Raw genomic sequence first — 23,874 nt, forward strand, 5'->3', positions numbered from 1 at the left:
TATCCGTTTTCGTAACTAAGATGAACAAGGAAAAAATTTTATAATGTCTTTTTAAAGCTAACAGAAATATCTCAAAAACGCCATTCTTGGTGACTTCATATAACAGCATTACTATGTTTCCTTTTTTCTTTTCTTTTTTTTACAAATAAAAAGATTTCAATATCTGGCAGAAAATAATAAGGGCAATAAAATTATCTTTTGGTTTTTCTTTTGTCTTGGTGCTTGAAGCTTCTATTTTCAATGCGAAAAAAATATTATTACTTATTTGACATTCCCTTATAGTTAATTAAATGGTATGCTATTTTTTGCGTTTGTCCCACAAGATAATATGGAAATTTCATTACTGATGCCGAAGAATAATTATCACTCCAAAATGAAAAGAGGTTTCTGTTTAGTATTAATTATTCTTAGTTCATTTTCTTTTTGAGATAAATGAGCACAAAGGGAAATGAATAAGAACTTTCTATTTTACTGACTATTTCAGCTTCTTTTTATAAAGACATTTCTGGATTCCTTGTCGATTCTTAAAAAAAGAAAATAATCTTCACGTTTGGCGACATATTTTTAAAACTTTTTCTTATGGATAGCTCCTTGCAGCATGAAATAGGAGAGAAACGTTTCGAATATAATTTATTGTTTGGCACCTATTTCGTTATCTACTCTTCCAGACATCTTAGAAATTCATCTAAGCTTCATTTTTAATACAAAATGAAAGGCTGTATTCTAGCATTCAAAAGCTTTAGTTTATCTCATTTCTGGCGCGTATTTTTCTTCTTTTGGCTTCTTTGTTTGGCTTAAAAAGGTTTCGTTCGAGGTAAAAAAGAAGGTAGTGATATATATCCCGTTTCTAAAAGCTTGGCATGTTTGTTGGCGCAGATCTCTACGTGGCATCGATATTGCTTGGCACTCTTTCTGGCGAGTCTGGCATTTCTATGCTTTCGACGTGCACATCTTTGCAGCAGCAGAGGGTGGCGACGATCCCGGTGCGGAGTTTCGGATTGGAGAAGAAATAGATGAAAGGATTGAAGACGGTGGACGCCTTGGCGAAGAGCGGAGGGATCAAAGTCAAGAAAGGGGGCACCGTATTTGGGTGGTCAAAGATGGTCCACAAGCAGAGAACAGCATAAGGAGTCCAGGCGATTATAAATGTTAAGATCAACACAAATGACATCTGGAATAATTAAAAAATATTTTATTAATATCTCATGATAATTTGAATGCCTTATCAACAGTAATGCATTTTAATATTCTCATATTTCTTAATGTTTTATATCCACAACACTATTGTATTTGTATTTCCGATGTAATTTTGAAAAATCTAAAAATATTGAATAACGCTAATTGCCTATCACGTAATTGACTCAAAAAATTAAGCTTTTTAATAAACATATTAATTTTACTAATTAATAAACTTTAAAAAATAAATTATTGAATTTTTCTACCATTCCAGGCACTTATATTCCACTTTTGTTAAAAAATCATGCAGTGTATTAATAATTTTCTCACAGTAATTCTACTATTAATAAAAAGGAATGGGTGCCTATGTTTTTGGTGTTGAACAAGAGGGAGACCTAGAAACAGCCAAAGAAGACCTAGAAACTAGTTAGACCTAGGTCAACCAAATTAGGCACATATATAATTTTGAACATGGAAATATGCACCGCAGAATTATTTTTTGAAATGTTATTTTGACTTTTAATTAGAAATTTAAAATTTTAATTGCACTAAGTAATAAGTAAGAGTCAATTAATGAATTATAATTCATTAAAATAAGAAATATATTTACATAATAAATAAATTGTAATAACTAATACAAAACCCCTAAAAATATGAGTATATAACTCCTTTAACTACCTTCTATGTTTTTTTTTAAATCTTTAACGAAATATTAAAGTATTTCAAAACAAATTCTATGATATCAATGAGTTACACATTGCAGAAACAAAATCTGTATGCCTAAAAATTCTTAGAGCCTCTACAATATTCATATAAGTCATTCAGATACATATTTGTTTAGTAATCCTGGCTTAGGTCAGCAGCAACAGGTGCTACATCCTTACGCTGAAACAAGGAAATAAGAAGTCCAAAATTACAAGGGATTAATCTGCGGATTCTTATTTAACATCCATCTATCATAAGAAATGTCTAACGCCATCTGCTGCAAGAAAATAAACGCACTATTTATTATAAGAAAAAGGAATACTTACAGTTTGTACATGCATGAATTGAGTCGAATCATGCCCGAAAGCTCCTCGTGAACTAATCATAAAAAAAGCCTGTTTCTGAAACTCTTTAAGTTAAAAATGATTGATTAACTTTCAATTTTTCTGACTGCTTTTAAAAGTCGAAATTATGGACAAAAATAAATACCAATTCAACCAATTATCCCACATTAATCATTACCACGAATGCTATATTAATTCAAACCATTTAAAGCTGTGGGTTATTTTTTTTCCTTGCCAAGATTGGAATATCAGAATAAAATTCTAGGATTGACGTATCTAAAGTGATATAATGAACTGATCCCACGAAAATTTAATGCCATTTTTAAACCCCTTAAGTACTTTATGAGAATTCAATATAAGTTAGTCATACATTTTAAGACTTATATTAAAGTTTTGTAATTTTTATACCTTTTATATCGGTATATAACAGGGATAGGACTTCAAAATCAGCCTTTCTATATAGATAGGCAACCAACCAAAGTGAGTGTTGTTGTAAAATGTGGATGAATTTGTGCATATGAATTTTTATTAAAATAACTTGTATTTTACAATGCGGACTTTCACTGCATAATATCTTGCATAGCAATCCGAATTGAAGTACCTGTAAGCTAAGTTTACTTACAAGGATGATGGACCTCTCTTTAGCCTAGTGATGGCGGACGACTCCTTCCCCTCTCGCGTTCCATCCTCTCTGCCTGGTGATGGTGTTCTTAGGGACTAGCCGAACGATGACAAATAACAGATTGTAATAATGGCCAGTGGACCCATGAAACATTTTTTGAGATAGTGGCATATTGCTCTGAAGGGTTTTTGTCGTCTAAGGATAGGCAGGAATGCGCCATAGAACTTTTCATAGACTTCATGTACGACCAGACTGAATCACATGTTTCAAGGTCAAAGAAAAACAGGAGAAGCTGTAGGAGAATGCTAATTAGAGATTAGAGACATTTGAGCTTTCCAACTTTGATGGTTTTAATGTGGCTTCAGTGTGGACATGCACACTGGCTCACTCTACATACCACCCTGAGCACAAAGGGTAAATATCACTGCAAACCGTACGCAGACTTATGGATACAAAAACACGTAAAAACCAATATGAGCAATAAATTTTTGTAGTATTAAAAATAAATGTTCAAAGGACAAGTCTTCCGATTCAACACACACTTCACCTGGACGAAAATTTTCATTTTGTTAAGGTGTACGTACACACTTGAAACTTCAAAAATTGTTCAAAATATCAAATATTTTTTATTGCTTCAAAATGTTCTCTGATCCTTTAGCTTTCAAACGATTCCAAGATGTTGTCAACATTTGGAATATTTCTCGAGTTATAATTATTTTTCTTGAGGTGCTTTCACTAAAAACTCTAGTTTCAGTTTTTTTAAAACTCATTTTATGAAGAATGATATTTTTCTACTATGCTGCTTCATTCAAACAATCATAACTCAACAAAAAAATCAACCAAATACAATTATTTATATATCAAGAGAATCTGTATGAAACAGTGGATGTTTTTTGCCTCAATCGAATTTATATTTATAGAAATAAATTTTTAATAGCTATTTAAAAGTTAAAATTATAGAAAAAATCTCGCTTTTTCTATTCATTGTTGATGAAAAAATTGTTAAAAAACTATATATTTTTATAACTTGATTGAGGCAGACTACAAGAAGACTAATATTAGGCATAATTTCCAACTAGAATTGTGTGTCTTTACAAATTAGAATTTAAGATATCATGTTTCAAAAAATATGCTAATTAGCTCATTAAATATTATTTAATTAATAATTAGTGTAATATGGTTTTTTTCTCACTGAAATGAGTTTAAACAGATATTAATGACCTACTGTGAAAAAACTGGATTTTTAAATTAAAATTTTAAAAAAAAATCTTCCAGTGTGTACGTACACCTTAAACCTGTATTGTACTCTTTATTTACATGGGCAGAGGGGTTTCAAAAAGATGAATATGGATGAAATTGCGCATATGCACTTTTACAATACAATGGCTTGTATTTGGAGATGCAGACTCTATATTTCAATCCGAAATGGAATATCCGCAAGCAAAGAGTACTTACAAGTGTGATGGATCTCTCATTGGTCCACTGATCGTGGACGACCCCTCTTTGCTTGGTGACGGTATTCTTCCGGATCCGCCGGGCGATGGCAAAGTAGCAGACTGTAATAATGGCCAGTGGCACCATGAAACCCAGGACAAAGTACACGAGAATGAAAGACTTGTAGTTGGAGTCGTTATGTTGCCAGTCGATGGTGCAGGTGGTCACACTCGGCTCCATGCCATACCTGTAAAAGGAAAGATATCGGGCATACTTTTCAACGAGTTTCGATCAGTTAATATAGACATTTTACTAAAGGAAATATCTGTATGTGTGGTGATCAGACAAATCATCGCTTTTACAACAATGGATTCTGGCACAATGGTAGACATAATATTGTACTCAATACAACAGGAAGCTTGAAATTTAGAAATTAAACTGTATTACAAAAGTTTTTAGTGTACCAAGAAATTTTTATTTAACATTTTATGTTTTTTGGATAAAGTTTCGAACGTATTTGCCTGCAATATTGTTTCTAATGATTAGAGAAAAGGTGTCTCATTTGGAAAGTAAAAACAGTAGTCATTCTGATGAACATTTTGTATTATTGTCTGGGAGAGTTATCCTGAATATTTTAAACTTTCTTTTAGCGAATCTTAACGGAAGATTTAAGAATGAGAAGAGTCGTTGTGCAATTCGGGCTCTAACCGGCAAGTAAAAATAATGTTAAGTAGAAACATGGTATGCTTAAAAAAGTACAGCTCTGAAGACACCCATATTTTTTCATCATTAACAACTTTGAAAAAACTAGTTCTGGTAAAATTATTTTTGAAACGAGAAAATCAACCGTGCACTTGAATTTTTCCAATAAAAAAGTCTTCGTTCAACATCAAGACTATTGACATATTTCTTAAACAGAAAGCAACATTTCACAATCTCGCGCCGCATGCTTAAATGAGATTAGAAAAACTCATAAAAAAATGGGCAATGTGTGAAACTACCCTTACAAAAAATATTTACGGCGATCAGTACTTTAAATACTTTTACAGACGATGCCTCTTATTGGGCTGGCTGAATTCAGAAAACGTTTCTCTACATTTACGAAAAAAAAAAAAAATACTGAAGTTTTGTTACTCTGGTTTGTTTTAGATATTACCTTGTATATACTTCAGAATATCGTGCGTCTACGGGCAATATTTTTAAAAAATTTTTAATAATGATTTTATTTAATTATAGGTATTTTTGAGAATTTTCCCACTAAAATATCTGAAGATATAACAGTACAAAAGGTCTTTTTTTATAATAATTTAAAATTCAGGAAACTATCGTTTCAATGATATAAATTTTCATGAGTATAATAGTTTCAATTTTAAAATTAATTTAAAAAATAGTTTAAGTGAAATATTTAACACTTAAGTATTCAACTTCAGTGTTCAGTATTTCAAGTGAAATTCAAATTGTTTCCAATGTTACCATAATATTTCATTCTGGTTCACTTACCTATTGTTAAGGACCAAGATTTGACGATTTGGCATATTTTTTCCATGCAAAGCTTGCTTTTAATAAATATTTTAAAAATTTCTTTGCTTTTATAATAAAGATTTAACTTCAAAATCAAATATTGCCGAAAATTCTTACGTAATCTTGCTCTTTTCTTTAATATAATTGAATGTAAAAAATATATACATAAAAATTTAGGGATATTTATAGCACAGTGCACAGGATAAGGCTAATGAAGAAACATGAATAAGTGTAAGGCTTCTAGATTAAATGACTTCTATGTCAATTAAAACTTGAAGTTTAAAAATGCTTTACTCAAGAAACTATTAAATCAAATTAGACAAATAATGTAATTAAAATTATTACTAACAGTAAATCCTAGTGAATTAACTGATCTCTAATAACGTTTAGTAAGGAATAAATGAAGAATCGCAGAATCCTTACTTTTGTTAAGATAATATTAGTTTAAAAGTAATAATTAAACTTGTAAATATTATCATCAAAATTGATCAATTATTCAATGCCGTTTTAGTACGAACTTGTTTGAATGCAGTACTTGTTCTTTGAAGCTTTCTCTTTGAAAGCTTCCATATCATGTGCAGTTGGTGCAATATCTCATGAACAACTAAACAAAGTTAATGCAATGGAGATTTGTTAAAGTTATACTGTTATTTTTCAAGAATATCTTGCAAAAAGAAAAAACAATATAGAAACCCTAAAAATTTTATAATTAATATCGTCTTTTAGAAATAACCGTATCCCGTAGACAGGCCATAATACATAAATACTCTATGCCGATAGATAAGGTGCCGACAAATTCGTCTTCGGTAAATAAATGCGGGATAGCAAAGGATTGATATTTTAGTGGAGCAGTAATAATAATAATGAAAAAAAAATAGTTAACACAGGTCATAGTCGAAGGAGAAAAATTCTTCTTGGGCAAAATCTATAAAATTCGTAACAAAAATTACAAATATAAAAACCGAATAAGTTTTATAGGTTTATTCGAAATTACCGAAAGCGTTTATTCAGAATAGATAAACTTAAAGAATAGGAAGGAAATTAAGAAAAAAATCATAGTATGACAGGAAATCACAAACGGAAAACACGAACTTGACAGGTGTTTCTTTATAATGTGAATTAAGTGAAATGGAAGGATCCACCATATTATATAAAAATCATAAAATTTGATTAATTTTAGAAGAATACAAATTCAAAATGGCATAACATCGTAACACGATTAACCCTCTACATGCACGTTACTTTCATGGAATAATTTTGATTGGTTAACGCACTGTATCCATTATACTATTCTCCCAATTCATCGCTTTTTTAACTAAACATAACTTCAATTCTTATGATATAACACGATTAAATCCAAAAAGATAAATGATACATATTTTAAATAAAAAAATGTATTGTTAAAATTGTGCAAAAACTTAAAATACAGAAAATAAAACTTAATCATTCATAATTAAAAGTAAATCTTACATCTAAGATTATATGCTTAAAAAATGTCTTTGATCTTGAGAAAAATGTTTTTTTCTCTTAAAATATAGCAAAATTTGAATAATTATCGCCTCGATATTTATCACAGCATAAGATATTATAGATAGTCATCTATGTATAAAAAATCTAGATCGAAATAGTTTAATGCATCGACTTCAATTTAATTGTTTCAGACAATATTAAAGTCGAATATTTAATTTTGTGAATTCGCTGTCATTATGATCTAGGGTCAAGAATATAACACTGTTTTAATGAGTCGTGACTGATATTTTCGTGGATCATTTATTGGTGTGTTTTAATTTGATTTATTATGTTTATGCACTTGAAAATATTGAAATTAAACTTAGGATTTTTTCAATATTTTCAGAGTTGTGCCTTTTCCACATCAATGCTTTTTTTTCAGCTGGCTTTCTGATTTACATAACATTTCCGATAAATTTTGCATTCAAATATTTAGAATCTGTTAAAAAAACTTTGTTGATTTATTTAACACAATTTAAATGAAATTTAAAAATGATTTTAATATATTTATTCTTGAGGTATTGGAACTGAATCTATGGATGACAATTTTATTAAATAAATTTTTACTTTAATTTGGCAAAATATACGTTACTTAAAAACTGCTTACATAGAAATTAAATTCAAATCAGGCGAGAATGTATACGTTATGGTTTTTGGAGTCTGAGAGGAGAAAGGTGTGTCCCCGACATGGCTAAGAGCCCTTAGAAAACTTAATCCAACGCTTTTTACTTGATGGATTCATTTCTTTCATTTTATTAACTGATAAAATGCCCTCTTTGCGTTCCTAATGACATGGTTTATCTTCAAAGTGACTTCCTTTTATATAAACACACTCCTTCATTTGCCGAAGAGTTTTTCAATTTTTCTGTATATATTACAGTGGAATAATAATAATAAAGAAACAGCTCGTTTGTGAGTTGTATTGTGAAAATTTCAACAGGAAAAGACGAACAGGAAAGATAACAACGCAGCTTTATTCTTCAGAAAAACTCGAATCATACATAACAAAATACAGCCGAAGTGAACACAAGAGCAGCTCTCTTAGTAAACAGTAGCACAAAAGCAAGGGATCGTTATTAAACAATTGTATCAGCACAAAGAGAATTTAACTACTCTCATGATTTGACTATTACTGTGGAATATTCTTTTAAACACAACTAAACTGTCTCTTTCCATACGACTGACGGATTCCGCATCTCCTGATTTTCGATAGTTTCCGTGATAGGGCAAAGAAGGTTCTAGAACAATCATTAGAAATCGAATGATGGAACTCATGTAGCTATCTCCAAGATTCTGAAGTATTCTGTTCTTTGTTTCTGTCATCAAAGACGCCAATTTCGCCACAAAGTCACAAAAGTGTTGCCAAGTCATCCAATAGTCGCCAAATTTGATTCAAAATTCGTGAATCATTAACTATACACCTGATAAGCAATGATTACTGTATAACTATGCTCCTTAACAGCAGACTTATTGCACAGGGAAACAATATTACGAATTCAAAACAGTATGTCTATGATAATAATTTCTAAGAAAGAAAATAATATACTCCTAAATAAGTGTGTCAAAAATGGACAGTGAATTTTTTTTTAATTTAAATTTTGGTTACATCTTAAGAGTGTGAGGAAAGTCTGGGAGAATGTAAATTTTAATTACCTTTATAATATATTTTTAATTTTGTATATTATTTTTTAAATAATCAAATTTTTGTTATCTATTGAGAATTAATTTTCAGGTAATATTGTTTCAAACGGTTCATAATTGTTTTGCTTCGCGAACTTAGTTAAAACAATTGTTTCCTACTTTTAGATTGTTAATAAAATTTATAATATTTTTTAATATATTTATAATATATTTTAAATATATTTGTAATATTTTTTATTTTGTACCTTTCAGTCTTTAATACATTTCATAAATTATGATTGCAAAATCAATTAATTTTTTTTCAAATATATTTAACAGATGGCGCCTTTCATTTAACGTCAGATTTTAACTAAAATTAGTATATTCATTGAAAATTTCGAAAATGCTTGGATTTTATATTATTTTCTGTAGTATAACTGTAAACATTTAGAAAGTGAAAAACTTTTTATCATTTTTTAAAATTCAGAATCATGAAAGATGTTAAAGTAAATAGTTCACACTTGATTCGAACCGTAAGGAAAAATCATTTTTTTAATATATATCCCGAGGATTTGAAAAAGATCCATTTTTGCACCTGTCACATCAAATGATCAACAACCACTCAGTAAAGTATTAAAATAATCTCCACTTTCCATAAAATCATTACAATAAAAATATCGAAATTCCATTTGTGGTATTTATTGGAACTATCCTTATGTATTTCTGGCCATTTATGACAGCTTTGTCCATAATTAAAAGAAAAAGAGATTTTCTTTAGATGTGAGAAATTATTTTGTGAGTGCTTACGTGTGTCGTTCGGGTCTAAGCGAAATTCAGAAAGAGTTGACTGAATTGGTTGTCCTAAGATGAATGGACATCCATTACTGTAGTAGCATCATTAATTTTCTGTATTGAAGGTCGCAACGATCAAAACATGGAGATATCTACATGCTTCCCTCACCAAAAAACACTCGTTGAGATATAAAGAACAGTTAATGCCAGTTCTTTGATAGAAATACAAATAAAATTTGTATAATTAAGTAGGTTTTCAAACTTCTAGTGTTTGCGAATCAATTTTAAATGAATATTAGAAATTAAAATAATTTATTTCAAAATGTTTTTTGAGTTAGTCTATATTTTATATCTTTATCCCTATCCTTATTATCTTACCCTGTCTTTGTTATCTTATCCCTATCTTATATATCTTTATATATTTATCCCTATTTTATTTATCTTTATGTCTTTATCCCTGTATTTATTATCTTATGCTTATCTTGTCTATCTTTATGTCTTTATCCCTATCATTATTATCTTATCCATCTTTATGTCTTTATCTCTATCTTTATTTAATTACCCTTATCTTATTTTTCTTTATACCTTTATCCCTATCTTTATTACCTTATTCCTATCTTATCTATCTTTATATCTTTATCTCTATCCTTATTTAACTATCCCTATCTTATTTTTCTTTATACCTTTATCCTTATCTTTATTACCTTATTCCTATCTTATCTATCTTTATATCTTTATTATCTTATCCCTATCTTATCCATCTTTATATCTTTAGCCCTATCTTTATTATCTGATACAATTAAAAATGCATTGATGACATTTTCTTCTATTTAGGCACATTATATTTCACGCCAAAAAATTTATTCTTTAATTTATAGTACTTTCCAATAAAAGTACTCAATAAATTCTTTACATCCAGCATTTATCCTTTCCATTCAAAAATATATTTGTTCTTATTAATTAAAACCTTGAAAAAGGTTTTAAGTAAGTAATAGCTGCATAACAATAAGATATGCTTTGGGTTTTGTAATTTAATTAACTCCAAGACAATAAAAGTAAGTACTAAAAAATGTCTCCGTTTTAATGGTCATTTAAACTGACAAAAATTATCATTCATTTAAAATAGAAAAAAATGCACCGGCTTATGAAATGATTGAATCGATTGCAACAATTTTATTTGCGCATTGAAAGCAGTAATCCAGGTTTTAATTAAATCAAAAATTTAATTATTATTTTGGTCATGAAAAATTTCCTTTTTAGTTCATTATACAAGAGTACTATATAAAACGTAAAGGAAGAATTACTGCATAATTCGATTGTACCTGAAATCGAAAATGGTAATCACATTTTTCAAGAATTTCATCTTATGAATAAGATAAATATGTATATCGATGCCTGTTCCTTTATGTTTTTGAATATTAACTAAGCATGGTAAATTTGATTACATATTAAAATCTACACAATGTAAAAACTTTAAATGTTCAAGCAACCAATGAAGATTAACAATGAAAAACACTATGATGAAATTTAATGAAACAATATGTTATTTTAAAAAATTGATTAAGAAAGATTTGGTTCGTAATTGTAAACAAAGAAGTATTTCTACATGTTAATTAGCCAAGATAAATATAAAAGACTACCTGGTATAAAAAAAAAAATTGCAGATGCAATGATTTGGCCGTAGCTTGTCATATAACTAATTATTGTAAATGGAAAAAATTGTGAACGTTGCATAATTTGTGTTTAAGTCACTCCTGTTACTAGAATTTTACAATCATTTTAATTAGCTGTTTTAATTTGTGTTTAGATTCATTTTTAATTTTAAGCCTATTAATTTGTTTGATTGGAAAATTGATTTTCATTGAGTGAATGATTCGTCGTATCTAAATTAGATTTTTAAGCAGCGTTCAGACGAGGCCAACTATTGCACGCAGTAAAAGGCCCCGCCTACCTCAAGAAGATCACGTGACCCCAATGGGATAATGGCGGATGGTTGTCTTGTTAGGAAACTATTCAACATTGTCCCGTTGTAGCTACGTGATCTTCCTGAGGTAGGCGTGGCTTTCTATTGCGTGCAATAGTCGGCCTCGTGTGAACGCTACTTTATTCATGTGTATTCATTACCTCTTAACCTATGATGTATCGTATAGAAATTTTTTACCCACTGATATGATGAATATGAGCATATCAAAGAAAAGAAGAAACGTATTTATAGATTTCCATTATCTCACGGTTTATACAATTGAAGACACAAGTTGTTTCTCTGTCGTACTTAGATTTAATTTTGTATTGGTTTATGCAAATCTACGTGATTTTCTTCTATAACTGCGTTATTCTAAAAATGAAACAATAATTGTTTAGATTTAAATGCTAAAAGCTAGCTTGAGTAATAAGAGAATTTAACAGACAACAATTTAACAACAATTTTATAATAAGAATTGTTATAGAGTTGTTATTAAATTATCAAATGTTTATTACTGAGACGTTATGAACTCTATAACAATTCTTTCTATAGAGTTTGATAACGTTTCAGTAATAAGCATTGAATTTTAAAAAATGATAAGAACATTAATTTTTATTTAATATTGCCGCACAAATCAAAATAACCAGCAGTCGCCTGTGGCTCAATTAGCAGATCATCTCTTTGGTTGGACCACGGTTGAATCCCAGTCTCGATGTTTTATTCGAAGACTGGAATTCTTTTATTAAAGATGTTTTTATTGCTTATCAAAAATATGGAATTTTCTAGATTTTTCTTAAATATTAAAATTGAATTGTTCTCGAAGACTCTATATGTGTATAAAAGCTGTGGCTCATCAGTGATGGGTAAGTTCGCCGTCTAACGCTGTTGTGAGTTGTTTCGTTCTAATAAATCTAATTGTTTTGTTTATCATTAACGGTTTAGTTCCTTACATCTTTGTGACAATATTTAGAAATAAATTTACAAATTATAGATGCATGCTAAGGCAAATTCCCAATGCCATAAAAATAAAAAATAAAAACTGTTGATTATGTCTTATAATTCAAAAACTCAGGATTCACAACTCGGATTTGATTTGAAGCATAATTATCTTATCTGTGAAAACGTTAGTTATTTAAAAGTCTGATAAAAATAAGTAATTCTAAAGATCTGCTTCTTGCTGTTTCTGATATGTAATTTTGATCTCAAAAAGTTTTTATAGACTCATTTCAATACTTACTGGCGTTTCATTGTTTCAAAAATGTAGAAATAGTCCAAGGGTTTCCTGTTGAATTTCGAAAAGGAACTTATCAATATGTAAAATAAAACAGATTTTAAAAATTAAATGTGTTTCAACAAAAAATTCATAGCTGAAAGCAAATGCATAGAGTCGCAAAATGTTGATGATTAATTGAATTCATCTAGGTATTTCCCGTCGAAAAATCATCCAATTACAATTCAAATGAATCGATAACCTTTGTTTGAACATTAGTCGACATAGCATTATAAAACAAAGTTTTTTTTCAGATAAAGTTTTAAGAATCATCTTTAAACTGAATAAAACAAACATTTTTAAAAATTGCTTTCATTAGAATTTTTAGATTAATTTTTGGAATGAACTAAATGATGTTTCAATGATCTCAGACAATTCTACTTATGATTTCAGAAATAACTTCTTATTTTAAAACAACACTGCAATTCAAATTTAGTAAAATTAATTCCGTGGTTTGGAACCTCGTCATGGCGTATATTCTAACCAGCGGAAATGATATCAAATGATATTTTTTATCGAATACTCTTTAATACAGAACTTTTTCCAGAGAACTTTTTGCATGACATTGGCGTGCAATATTTATGAAATATTAACTTTTGGCGTGAATTTGGCACTTTTACTGAACCTATCGTGTCATTCTTGGTGAGATATTAGTTATGCGGTTCATAGAATCCCAATATCGAATTTGTGCTTTAAACGCTTTTTTTTTCTGCCAATTTAAACAAAGATTTAACACAAAACTGCACTTGTAGTCACAAAATTACATACATAATTTGATACATTTTAACCAAAGCGGTTTTGAATAATCGCGTTAACATGTTTCTGAATGTACCAGACCAACGGGATAGACAATCAGCCCGTTGTAGATTTTGTTTCAATTTTTGTCAGGTATCCGCACTATAGATAATAAATTTGTACATCGAATCTTATTTATCCATCTCTCTCCGTTTTATATTTATCGTGCAACTTATATTCGAACAGACAGACAGACAGATTTCCTCTGAGCAGATTTTACTCAAAATGTGATAAAAATCTGCACATTTGATGTAAAGACCATATACCAAATTTTATTTGTGTAGCTCAAAACATTCTTGATTTATCTCTGTCACACACAGACAGGCGGACAGAGATTTTCAAAAAATGTGTTTTTTGAACTCAGAATGGTCTGAAAACGTGGAGATTCGTCAAAATCTCTAATTCGAATTTTTTGACTATTACTATACTTTTTCTTTACTACGTATACTGGAAAGTAAAAAGCGATAAATACGCTATTTGAGAAAACATTCCTTTCACCAAGCCCGGCATTGAACAATTGATCCTTGCAAATTCGGGCATAAGAATCTCAAACCAAAGTACATGGCAAATTCCTAATGGAAAAGGATGTCAAACCCACAGCTTTCAAGAAGTTTGAGGTCCTGACTCTGTTACTAGGTCGCATCACTCCTAATATAAGTCTAGACAAGGGATTATTCCTATAAAATTGCTCTGAAATTGATAACCATAATCTGTTTTCAGTATGAATAATATATTTTCTGCGTGGGGTAGGAATTATAGAACTGGCTTCATATTCCCAGTTCACAAGTTTATAACCCAATAGTATTATTGTTTAATTGGTTTCACGATACATTGAAATCCTTTGCATACTCATTTGGCACTTTGCAGGCTATGCAAAATTCAATTCATCGCGTGGAGTCAGCTCTTTTCGGTAAGCAGGACATTCATCGGGGGATCAAAGCAATCAATGAACGGCTGTCATTTTCAACAGAGAGCGATATGAATCTAATATGAAAGTAATTTTATCTCACAATCTTGAGCTATTATCGTATTTTATAAATGCAAGCTATACATTTTTAAGTGCAAGCTGATCACATGTCCATTTCTTACTTTCTCTGATATATAAAATAGGGAAAATTTAGTAATCGTCAAAAAATTCAAACTCGAAATTTCGACGAATCTCCAAGTTTTAGATCAGAGGTGGAAAGAAACATTTTTAGGAAATGTCCGTCTGTCTGTCTTGATAAAGATAACTCAAAACGTTTTGAGCTGGATGGTTGAAATTTGGTATACGGTCTTTACACTAAATTTGCAGATTTCTATGAAATTTAGAGTGAAATCTGTTCAGACGATTTCCGTTTGTTCGGTTGTTTGAATATAAGCTAACACGATAACTGCAAAACAAAGAGAGCTAAATGGATGAAATTCGGTATTTAACATTTATGGTGTCAACTGTCTGTTGGGCTGTACTTTCAGATATATATAACCTGTGTAATTCAAAAACGCAATGACTTAAATGTTTCAAATTTTGTATAGGATTTTGCGATTCCACATGAAGTTTTGTGTAAAGCATTTGCTTCAATAGGTTGAGAAAAACGCATGTAAATCCCAAATTCGATTTTCAGTTACTATTAATGCATGTCGGGGTATAATCGTCAAATATCTCGCTAAGTATGACAAGATAGAATCAATAAAATAGGTAAATTCACGCCAAAAATTAATATTTCTTAATTATTATACCTCAGTGTCCTGTGAGAAGTTCTCTGGCATGACAAGATTATCAGAAAGTATGCGAGAAAATGTTGGGGAGACTATTTTTACTGTTTTATTCTAATACAAACATTAAATAACTTGAAAAAATATTACAAATATTAGTTTTCATAATGAGGGCATTAATATACCGGTTGAGGCAAAAATTCGTGCAAACTTCAAAAAATCATAATAAAAAAAGTAATGCTCGAAAAAAATTGCGGTTAGCGATAATATGTTCAGACAGCCTTTGGATTTTCTCATTTCCATTAAAAAAATTATTTAAAAATGATCGATAGATGGCGCTCACACGTCATACCGAGACTGCTTATGCAAATCAGTATAGCTATAAAACACAAGGCTGGAAATGGATGTGTCATTCGCGCCAGTAGCATGCTATCGCTACCGGATCGAGAATTAGTGGTTAAACTGTTCTATAAGAACGATGAATCCGCGACTACAGCATTGCGACAGTAACGGACGGTGAAAGGAATTAAAGCGAAGAAAACCCCAATTTCATTGAATGGGATATAGAATTTCGTTCGCCGTTTTGAGGAAACGGGAAGATTAGAGGATCGTCCACGAAGTGGCAGACCAGCGCTGATACTTCAGCGCTGACCGCGTCCTTCTTGTCCAAAGGGCCATGAGAAATGTGGCAGCCGAGACTTCAACGGGGAGTTCCAGTGCACGTGAAGCAGGTAAAAGAACAGGAATTCCGGAAAGGTCGATCCGACGCATTCTGTACGAAATCTTGAAACTGCATCCGTACAAGATAGAGGCATTTCACCAGTTGTTGCCAACAGATTGCGAGAAAAGACAAGCTTCTGCAACATGGGTGCTCGCACAAATGAAAAGTGACCCATAACGGTTACTGAACATCATGTGGACAGATGAAGCCCAATTTTCATCGCATGGTGACGTCAATACGCAAAACAGTCGTAGTATCTGGGCAGCATCAAACCCTCGTGCGTATACGACCAAACCACTACATTCTCCACATGTGATTGTTTGGTGCGGTTTCACTGCATCCTTCATTCTAGGCCCTTTCTTTTTTGAAGAGCGTTATCCTGTATCCGATTGGAAAATCTGTTCTGTTACTGTAGAACTCTATCTTAGACCTTTTCGAGACCACATTATGATTGCTTTGCAGCAAAGACGTGCGTTATCTTCCGTCACCTTCATGCAGGATGGTTTCCCCCCACCCACGTTGCTAGTTCCGTTAAGACGTTCCTCCTGGACACATTCACTGAGGACAGAGTGATAAGCAGAGGATGTAAGAATGAGTGGCCTTCACGATCGCCAGATCTTTCTTTAGCGGACTTTTGGTTGTGGGGATACCTGAAGTCTCGTGGTATCCCTACCGGGGCTCTCCTGCCACTTTGATGGGACTGAAAGTTGCCATTCAATTAGCCGTTAGTGGCATCGATGCCAGCCTGTTACACGCAGCTGTAATAGGCGTAGTTGTACGCCTCACTTGCATAATACCTTGTGGTGGCGGTTATGTTCAGCATCTTTTGCTTTAAAATAAAATGTACTACAATGTTACTGTGCTCTGTTTTCCTGATTTGCATAAACCGTCTAGGTATGACCATGTGAGCGCCATCAATCGGTCTTTTTTAAATACATTTTTTAATACATTTAAATACATACATAACGAAATCCAAAGGCTCTCTGAACATTTCCCGCAAACCGCAATTTTTTTCGAGCATTACTTTTTTTATTATGATTTTTTGAAGTTTGCACGAATTTATGCCGCTCCCAATACATGTCCCTATAGCTATAATATATTTCCCGCTTTATCTTTTATCTTTATTCGAAGCTATTATAATGTATTTCAAATATATATATTATTTTGAATTAACAAAATTTTATATATATCTAATATAAGGCGAAAATGAAGATCAGCAGTAAACTAAGAGAAAGTGTAAAATCCCTGTGATATTCCGTAACAGTCTCATTATCATTTAGTTTGCATTGAAAACATGATTTGCTGTTAGCGTATGTGGATAACCTTCTTTTTCGAATTCGAAGTTTTAAAATAGTTGAATTACGGATTTTTGTTATTTATGCGAATTTTTTTATTAGTAGTCATATTCTCAAAATAGAATCTTTTTAACTGGCAAACATGTATACATGTCCCTGAACTTGGGTATTATTTAAATTTTATTACTGGGCACGTTTATATTCTCTGTTATAATTCTTAAAATAACTCTTTTCAAGCATGAATGCTTTTCACCGACTAGAATCTTTATTTGTAAATCTTTTTATTCCATTTATACATTATTTATAATAAAGGAAATTATAGAAAAGAACGTAACACGCAGACAAAATATAAATATTCATTTGTTGATATTTCCTATATGTTCCTACGCATTGTTGAAGTTCAAGAGTGAAGTTCATTTGTATTTGCGATACAAATTTCATCGATGGACAAAATCGTAAAGCATAATTCAAAATTTAATTTAAATCTACATTTTTGAGGAAAGTCATTCCAAGATAATATTGTCTCACTCTCTAGAAAGTTATGAGGCCTATTGTAATTTTTGTTTGCTAAATTCATATTTTTACAACAAATTTGCCCCCAAATCATCTGTAATAGTATGCAATTCTTGGTTTATAATTTAACTCATATACGAAACTGGCTACTTAAATCCATCGGATGCTACGTATTTTGCTAAGGTATACTTGATTATTTTCAAATTGAAAAGATCGACCAGCAATCGCATAAGGCAACAAATACTGATTAATAAATTTTTTTTATTAAAATGGCATGACACAAACCGTCGGTAGGATCTTCCCGTGCATAGAATAGTGATGTCTAGTTCGTTTTTTTTCTATTATCACTTCTACTCTCTTGGAGAGTAATATTCAGGTAACCCAGTAGGGTGTTAAATATTGTTCAATATTTTGAATACATAATATTGCACCATTTTGCACAATATTGGGAATATTATTTAATGTGCAATATAATACAATATATTTGTGAAGTATTTGCTGTCATATTTGCTTCTCATTCTGAATCTTCATAAGATCCACGCCCGCAATATATACTTCTTTTTATAAGGGTCATAATTGGAGTTTTAGGGGTATTTTTGTCAAGTTATTTCAATTAGGGATCATTTGGAGACATTAGAATTGGAGTGTAGAAAAATAAATATTAAACAAATAAATTTAATGTTGAAATTTATTTTCTTATTTTCTTTACTTAAAATATTTATCCTATAAATGCACACACACACACACACACACATGCAGGAAAATCATCTAACAAACAATGAATTAGATGATGAAATCTGAATAATATGGGCATAAATGGATTCATCCTTTATCTTACCATCCTCGTGAACATCCAATTTCTAAGCTTATTTGCGAGAATAGGCCCAATTTAACGAGTTGGCTCATTTATAAAACCTAATATATTTTAAAGGGACAGTGGACTTTGAATTTAGCAAAAATATACGGAATATGAAATTTTATTTTTATCATTTTCTCACTAAAATATATATTTATATTCAACTAAAATAGTGTTATAAAATGTATTGCTAAGCAAAATAAATACTTGAAGAGCCTAGAGGGAAAAAAGCACATGTGAATGACTTTTCTCTAAATAATATTGTAATTCGATTTAAATATCTTTGAATTGCTCACGTGTCTCAATTTTGGAGAAAAATTAAATACAATAGATTATTATCAAATTATCTTATTGATTATTATCAAATTATTATTAAATTATCTTATTAATTATTATCAAATTATTATTAAATTATCTTATTGATTATTATCAAATTATTATTAAATTATCTTATTGATTATTATCAAATTATTATTAAATTATCTTATTGATTATTATCAAATTATTATTAAATTATCTTATTGATCATTATCAAATTATCTTATTGATTATTATCAAATTATCTTATTGATTATTATCAAATTATCTTATTGATTATTATCAAATTATCTTATTGATTATTATCAAATTATCTTATTATTTATTGATTATTATCAAATTATCTTTCGAAATTATCAAATTATTTTATTATCGAAAATCCTTATTATTTTCGTTAAACGCCTAAAGAAAATAAGCTATGTATTTTATATTCCGAGTTTTTTAGAAAGTTTGAAGTCAATTTTAGTTCAGAAAAACATAAAAATCCTACGTAAATTGAATATGTGTACATAGAAATGCTTTTAAAAAATTAGCATTTAATTGAAATTACAAAATTATGTCCGGTTTTGTCACAAATAAATTCATGCTAGATAATAAGGGGGAAAAATTATGTTGTCCTGGAATATTTTAAAATTTTTAAAAATTACATAACTTTTATTTAAAAAAAAAATAATATATTTTGGTTTAAAATTTTTTTAAAGAAATTTGATACATATTCATGAAAAATTCCAAATCCTTCAGTGAATTATTCGCAAAAGTGCCTATTATAATCCATCTTTCGCTTAACAAACTATTATAACATGATAATTTGTTGTTGTCGACAGAAGATTTACAGTACATTAAAGTACAATTTTTTTTACAGTTCATTTCAAATTTTATCATTGCTGGGATTTAATGTGTACCACATCGGGTACACACTGAATCTTTCACCAAATGGGGTTTCGAAACCACAACCGTCCAAACACAAAACTGAATCTCCATCACTGTACACCCGCAATTATAGAATCAATGAATAAAACATGAGAGTGTACAGAACCAACAATAAAACCTTATTATTAAACTAACTACCAATTAAATAAACTCACATTTTTGTAATGCCTGCATTTATCTACGAAATTATTCTTAACAATTTAACACATAAACGTCAAACGTGTTTAGCCCTCTCTATCCGATTTAATCGATACTGTTTCGGAAAATCTGTCCGATGAATGTACGGTGAGAAATCTAACAAACAACTCAGTAACGGAAAACGATGTTTTATTTCACAAGAAAATACGGAATCCAATATCGATAAAAATCGATATCATGTCTGTGTACAAGGTTGCACTTGCAACTATCCAAATTACAGAGACAAACAGCAAATCATTTATCCTTTGTCGTCCATTGGTTTTATTAGAGTGCTGGTGGTAAATTAATTTATAGAAAGAAATAAATCAATTGGAATAAATGAAAAAACACAATATAGCATAAATAGCAAGGAAACTAAATTAGGAATTTTATTTCCATTAGTAGTGGGCAGTGAACTTATTCAAACAAAATGTGATGTCCGGTGATACTGAACAGTGGACCTCTTCAACCAAACTGTGATATCCAAACTTTGATCATCCATTCGACTGATTTAAAAAAATCTGTAAACTTATTTTCTTTATTATCAAACTTTGAGCAGAAGCAATATTGCAGAATGAAAATATTGAAGTACATTCTTTCATGATCTCCAAATCACTTAAGATCAATTAATACAAGTATATATTTAAAAAGAAAAATACCACTATCAGCAGTGACTGATATTGCCAAAACGAAATATACATTGTCAGTAAACAGTGACTACCGTGACTTGAATAAAGATTTTATTGATAGTCACAGAAGGAAAAAGTAAAGCGTAAGTCACTTTTTATTGACACAGCTATTAATATATACAAACATAATATTTTTGTTATATAATAATTATTTTCGATATTGTTTTACATGTTCAATTTAAAACCAATTAATCTTTTGTACATTCAATTTATAATTTCAGAAAATATTATTGCAAAAAATACTTTTTCTATTACTTTAAAATTACAAAAAATTAACTTTCAAGTTAACTTTATATACAATTAATCCTTTTTATATATAAATGCATAATTGTATATAAATACTTTTAAGCATTTTTTATTTCATATATATATATATATATACATTTTTTTCTCTAATAGCAATGACATTTAAAAAATATTTTTAAATATATTTTACGACAATACTATTTAAAGTTTCATTTATTGGTTGTATAAATAAGCGCACTTCAACTATTTTAAAAACTTTGAAATATACATTATTTCAGCTTAATTATTAGGGAAAATTTTTAAAATAAAATTAAGATAAACGAAGCAAGTGGAAAACTTTAGTATTCTGTAATATCCTGGTTTTAAAGTGCGAATCAGTAAATACACTGACTTTCTGAAGAAATATACAAGATTATTCATAAATAAGTATACACTTTCCAGATGATGTAAATCAGTAACAATCAAAGACACTAACCACCACATAGGCATTAGCTTGTGTCAGTCGAAATAGAGGCTGCTGCATTGGAGAAGGCTTTCTGTGTTCTTCAATTTAACAAAACGGAATCCGCAACTTTTGTGGAACGGCATTTGAGGAAAAGAAATTCCAATTGGAAAATCTATTTACAATGGCATGAAAAATTTAAAACCACTTGCTGTTTGTGCAAAGGTGTAAGTGATTGACTGCATCGCAAGAAGGTGTCATTCAATGATGCATGGAAAAATCAAAGCAGCGAATGTCTTGGAATGCAGATTTCTCCCTTTCTTGAGTCCACCGTCGGGAGAATCTTTAGAAATAAGCTGACAATGATTCCACATGTTGCGCAGATGTTGCTTAATCTGAATGACTTTGACAAACAAAAGAGCTTTGAATTTTGTGCCAATATGCAGATTCCTTTTAAAAATGATGATTTTCACTTAGTTTTCATTCATGAAGCAACATTTCATATCAATGGAAAGATATACACGCACAATGTTCCCTTTTGGGCGAGAGAGAATCACAAATTCAGAGTGCAACATATGCGATATTCCCTTAAGGTGAATTTGTTATATGCAGTGTTCAGCGAAAAGTGTATGGCCCCTTCTATAAGATCCCACATAGAACATCTGCTACTGTCTCTACCAAAACTTAAAATAACCTCATACAATTCTATTACAAGAGATATCTAATATCTTACATTTTTCTTAATTTATAGTGCATTGAAACTGTATATTACTTTATAAATCATCCTGTATGTTAATTAGAAATGCAAGCACTTTATTAAAATCATTTAACAAACTCAGCAAGAAAAAAAACACCTGAAAAACAGAAATAAAATGGCTTACCTTCCCCATCCTAAGAGAGGCATCGCAGCCCAGAAGAACGCATACCCCCAGATGGCAGACAACATTTGGCAATATCTCCGATACGTAAGTTTTCCTCCTGGAACAAAGATGGGAATCCATAAGATCATGAATTTCACTTTCCTTATATTTCATTTATTCATTCAAATACAAAAAAAGGACAAAAAAAACTATTTTATAGAAATATTTTCAATTTTTCAATAATCCAATTTTTTTTTTATTCTAGGAATTCAGATATTAAAAAAGTAATAACTATGTGTAACTTCTCGAGGCGCCTTTAACTATGACGCTTAAATAGCGACAGCTTGTAATTGAGGTGTCTTTCTCTATTTCATTGTTACGGAAGAACGGACATTGTATTAGGTTAAACTGCAATTTTATTTCTAAAGTTTCAGTATTGTGAGTCTTTTTTCTCTTCCCTAAGATTGAATAGTTTCTCTTTTTAGTCAAAGGAAAGAATAGAATAAAGCTTTCTTTTCGGTATATATTAGTTCGAAAAACTATTGTTTACTGTATTGTTTGGTATAAAATTGCATGCAAATATTCGGCATCTTTATCTGTAAGTATAACTTTATATACAGAAACAATTTAGAAATGTAGATTACACTGTGGATACTCACTTTTTTGTTTTATTTATTTTCTTTTCTCTTATATTTTTAAAATTAATTTTCAATATTTATTAGCTTTAGTTTCTTACTACTTATTTGAATAAAAATGTAGAAAACACTTTAGGTCATATTCGTGTCTATTAAAAGGGTCTTTGTTCGAGGCTACATACAATGCTTTTGCTGAATATGGAATTTAGTTTAGTTACATTAATACCTTGTTTTGAAGCAAAATCAAATTTATTTTTGGATGGACTTTATAATGATAAACCACTCCATATAATCAAGAAGACGCATGAATTACCACGCCTCTACCCTGGTACTAATTTTCGATGTCTCTAATAGAGGAATTTTCTTGTTGTCAGTTATTATGTCTACCTGGAGAATGTTGAATTTCTTGAATAGTTGCCTGGAGACAGCTTGAGTACTGCAAGTGAATTATGTGCCATATAACTCATTTTTTAAATTCAAAATGAATACAGTTGTCTTTTGTATTTCAGAATTATTCGTTCATGCATTTCTGAAATGGTTTTCTGTCTACCCAGATGACCTTGGTATCCAAACCCTTGACCCTACCACCCAGCCCTCCCAAGACCCCACTGAAGATGGGAGGCATTCATCATAATTCCCATGTTACCATGATTTTGTCAACCGATTTGACCACTGAATGAATAATTATCTCTTTAGTAGTTGAATACAGAATATTGCTAGTTTAATTATGCGAGGTTCTTCATTTG

The 23,874-nt window shown here is 30.2% G+C and overlaps 1 protein-coding gene across 1 annotated transcript in view; it reads right to left on the reverse strand.

The window, feature by feature from the left end:
• Window positions 1-539: 539 nt before the first annotated feature.
• Window positions 540-23,874, reverse strand: part of LOC129963554 (visual pigment-like receptor peropsin) — a 245,801-nt gene continuing 222,466 nt past the window's right edge. Inside the window, exons 4-6 of the mRNA XM_056078012.1 lie at window positions 22,515-22,611; window positions 4,303-4,528; window positions 540-1,171 (exon numbers count right to left, since the gene is read on the reverse strand). Coding sequence (XP_055933987.1) covers window positions 881-1,171; window positions 4,303-4,528; window positions 22,515-22,611 — 614 coding nt within the window. The 3' untranslated portion in view covers window positions 540-880. The remainder of the gene's footprint in view (window positions 1,172-4,302; window positions 4,529-22,514; window positions 22,612-23,874) is intronic.

This window comes from Argiope bruennichi, chromosome 3, assembly GCF_947563725.1.
Source record: "Argiope bruennichi chromosome 3, qqArgBrue1.1, whole genome shotgun sequence".
Classification (NCBI taxonomy): Eukaryota; Metazoa; Arthropoda; class Arachnida; order Araneae; family Araneidae; genus Argiope; species Argiope bruennichi.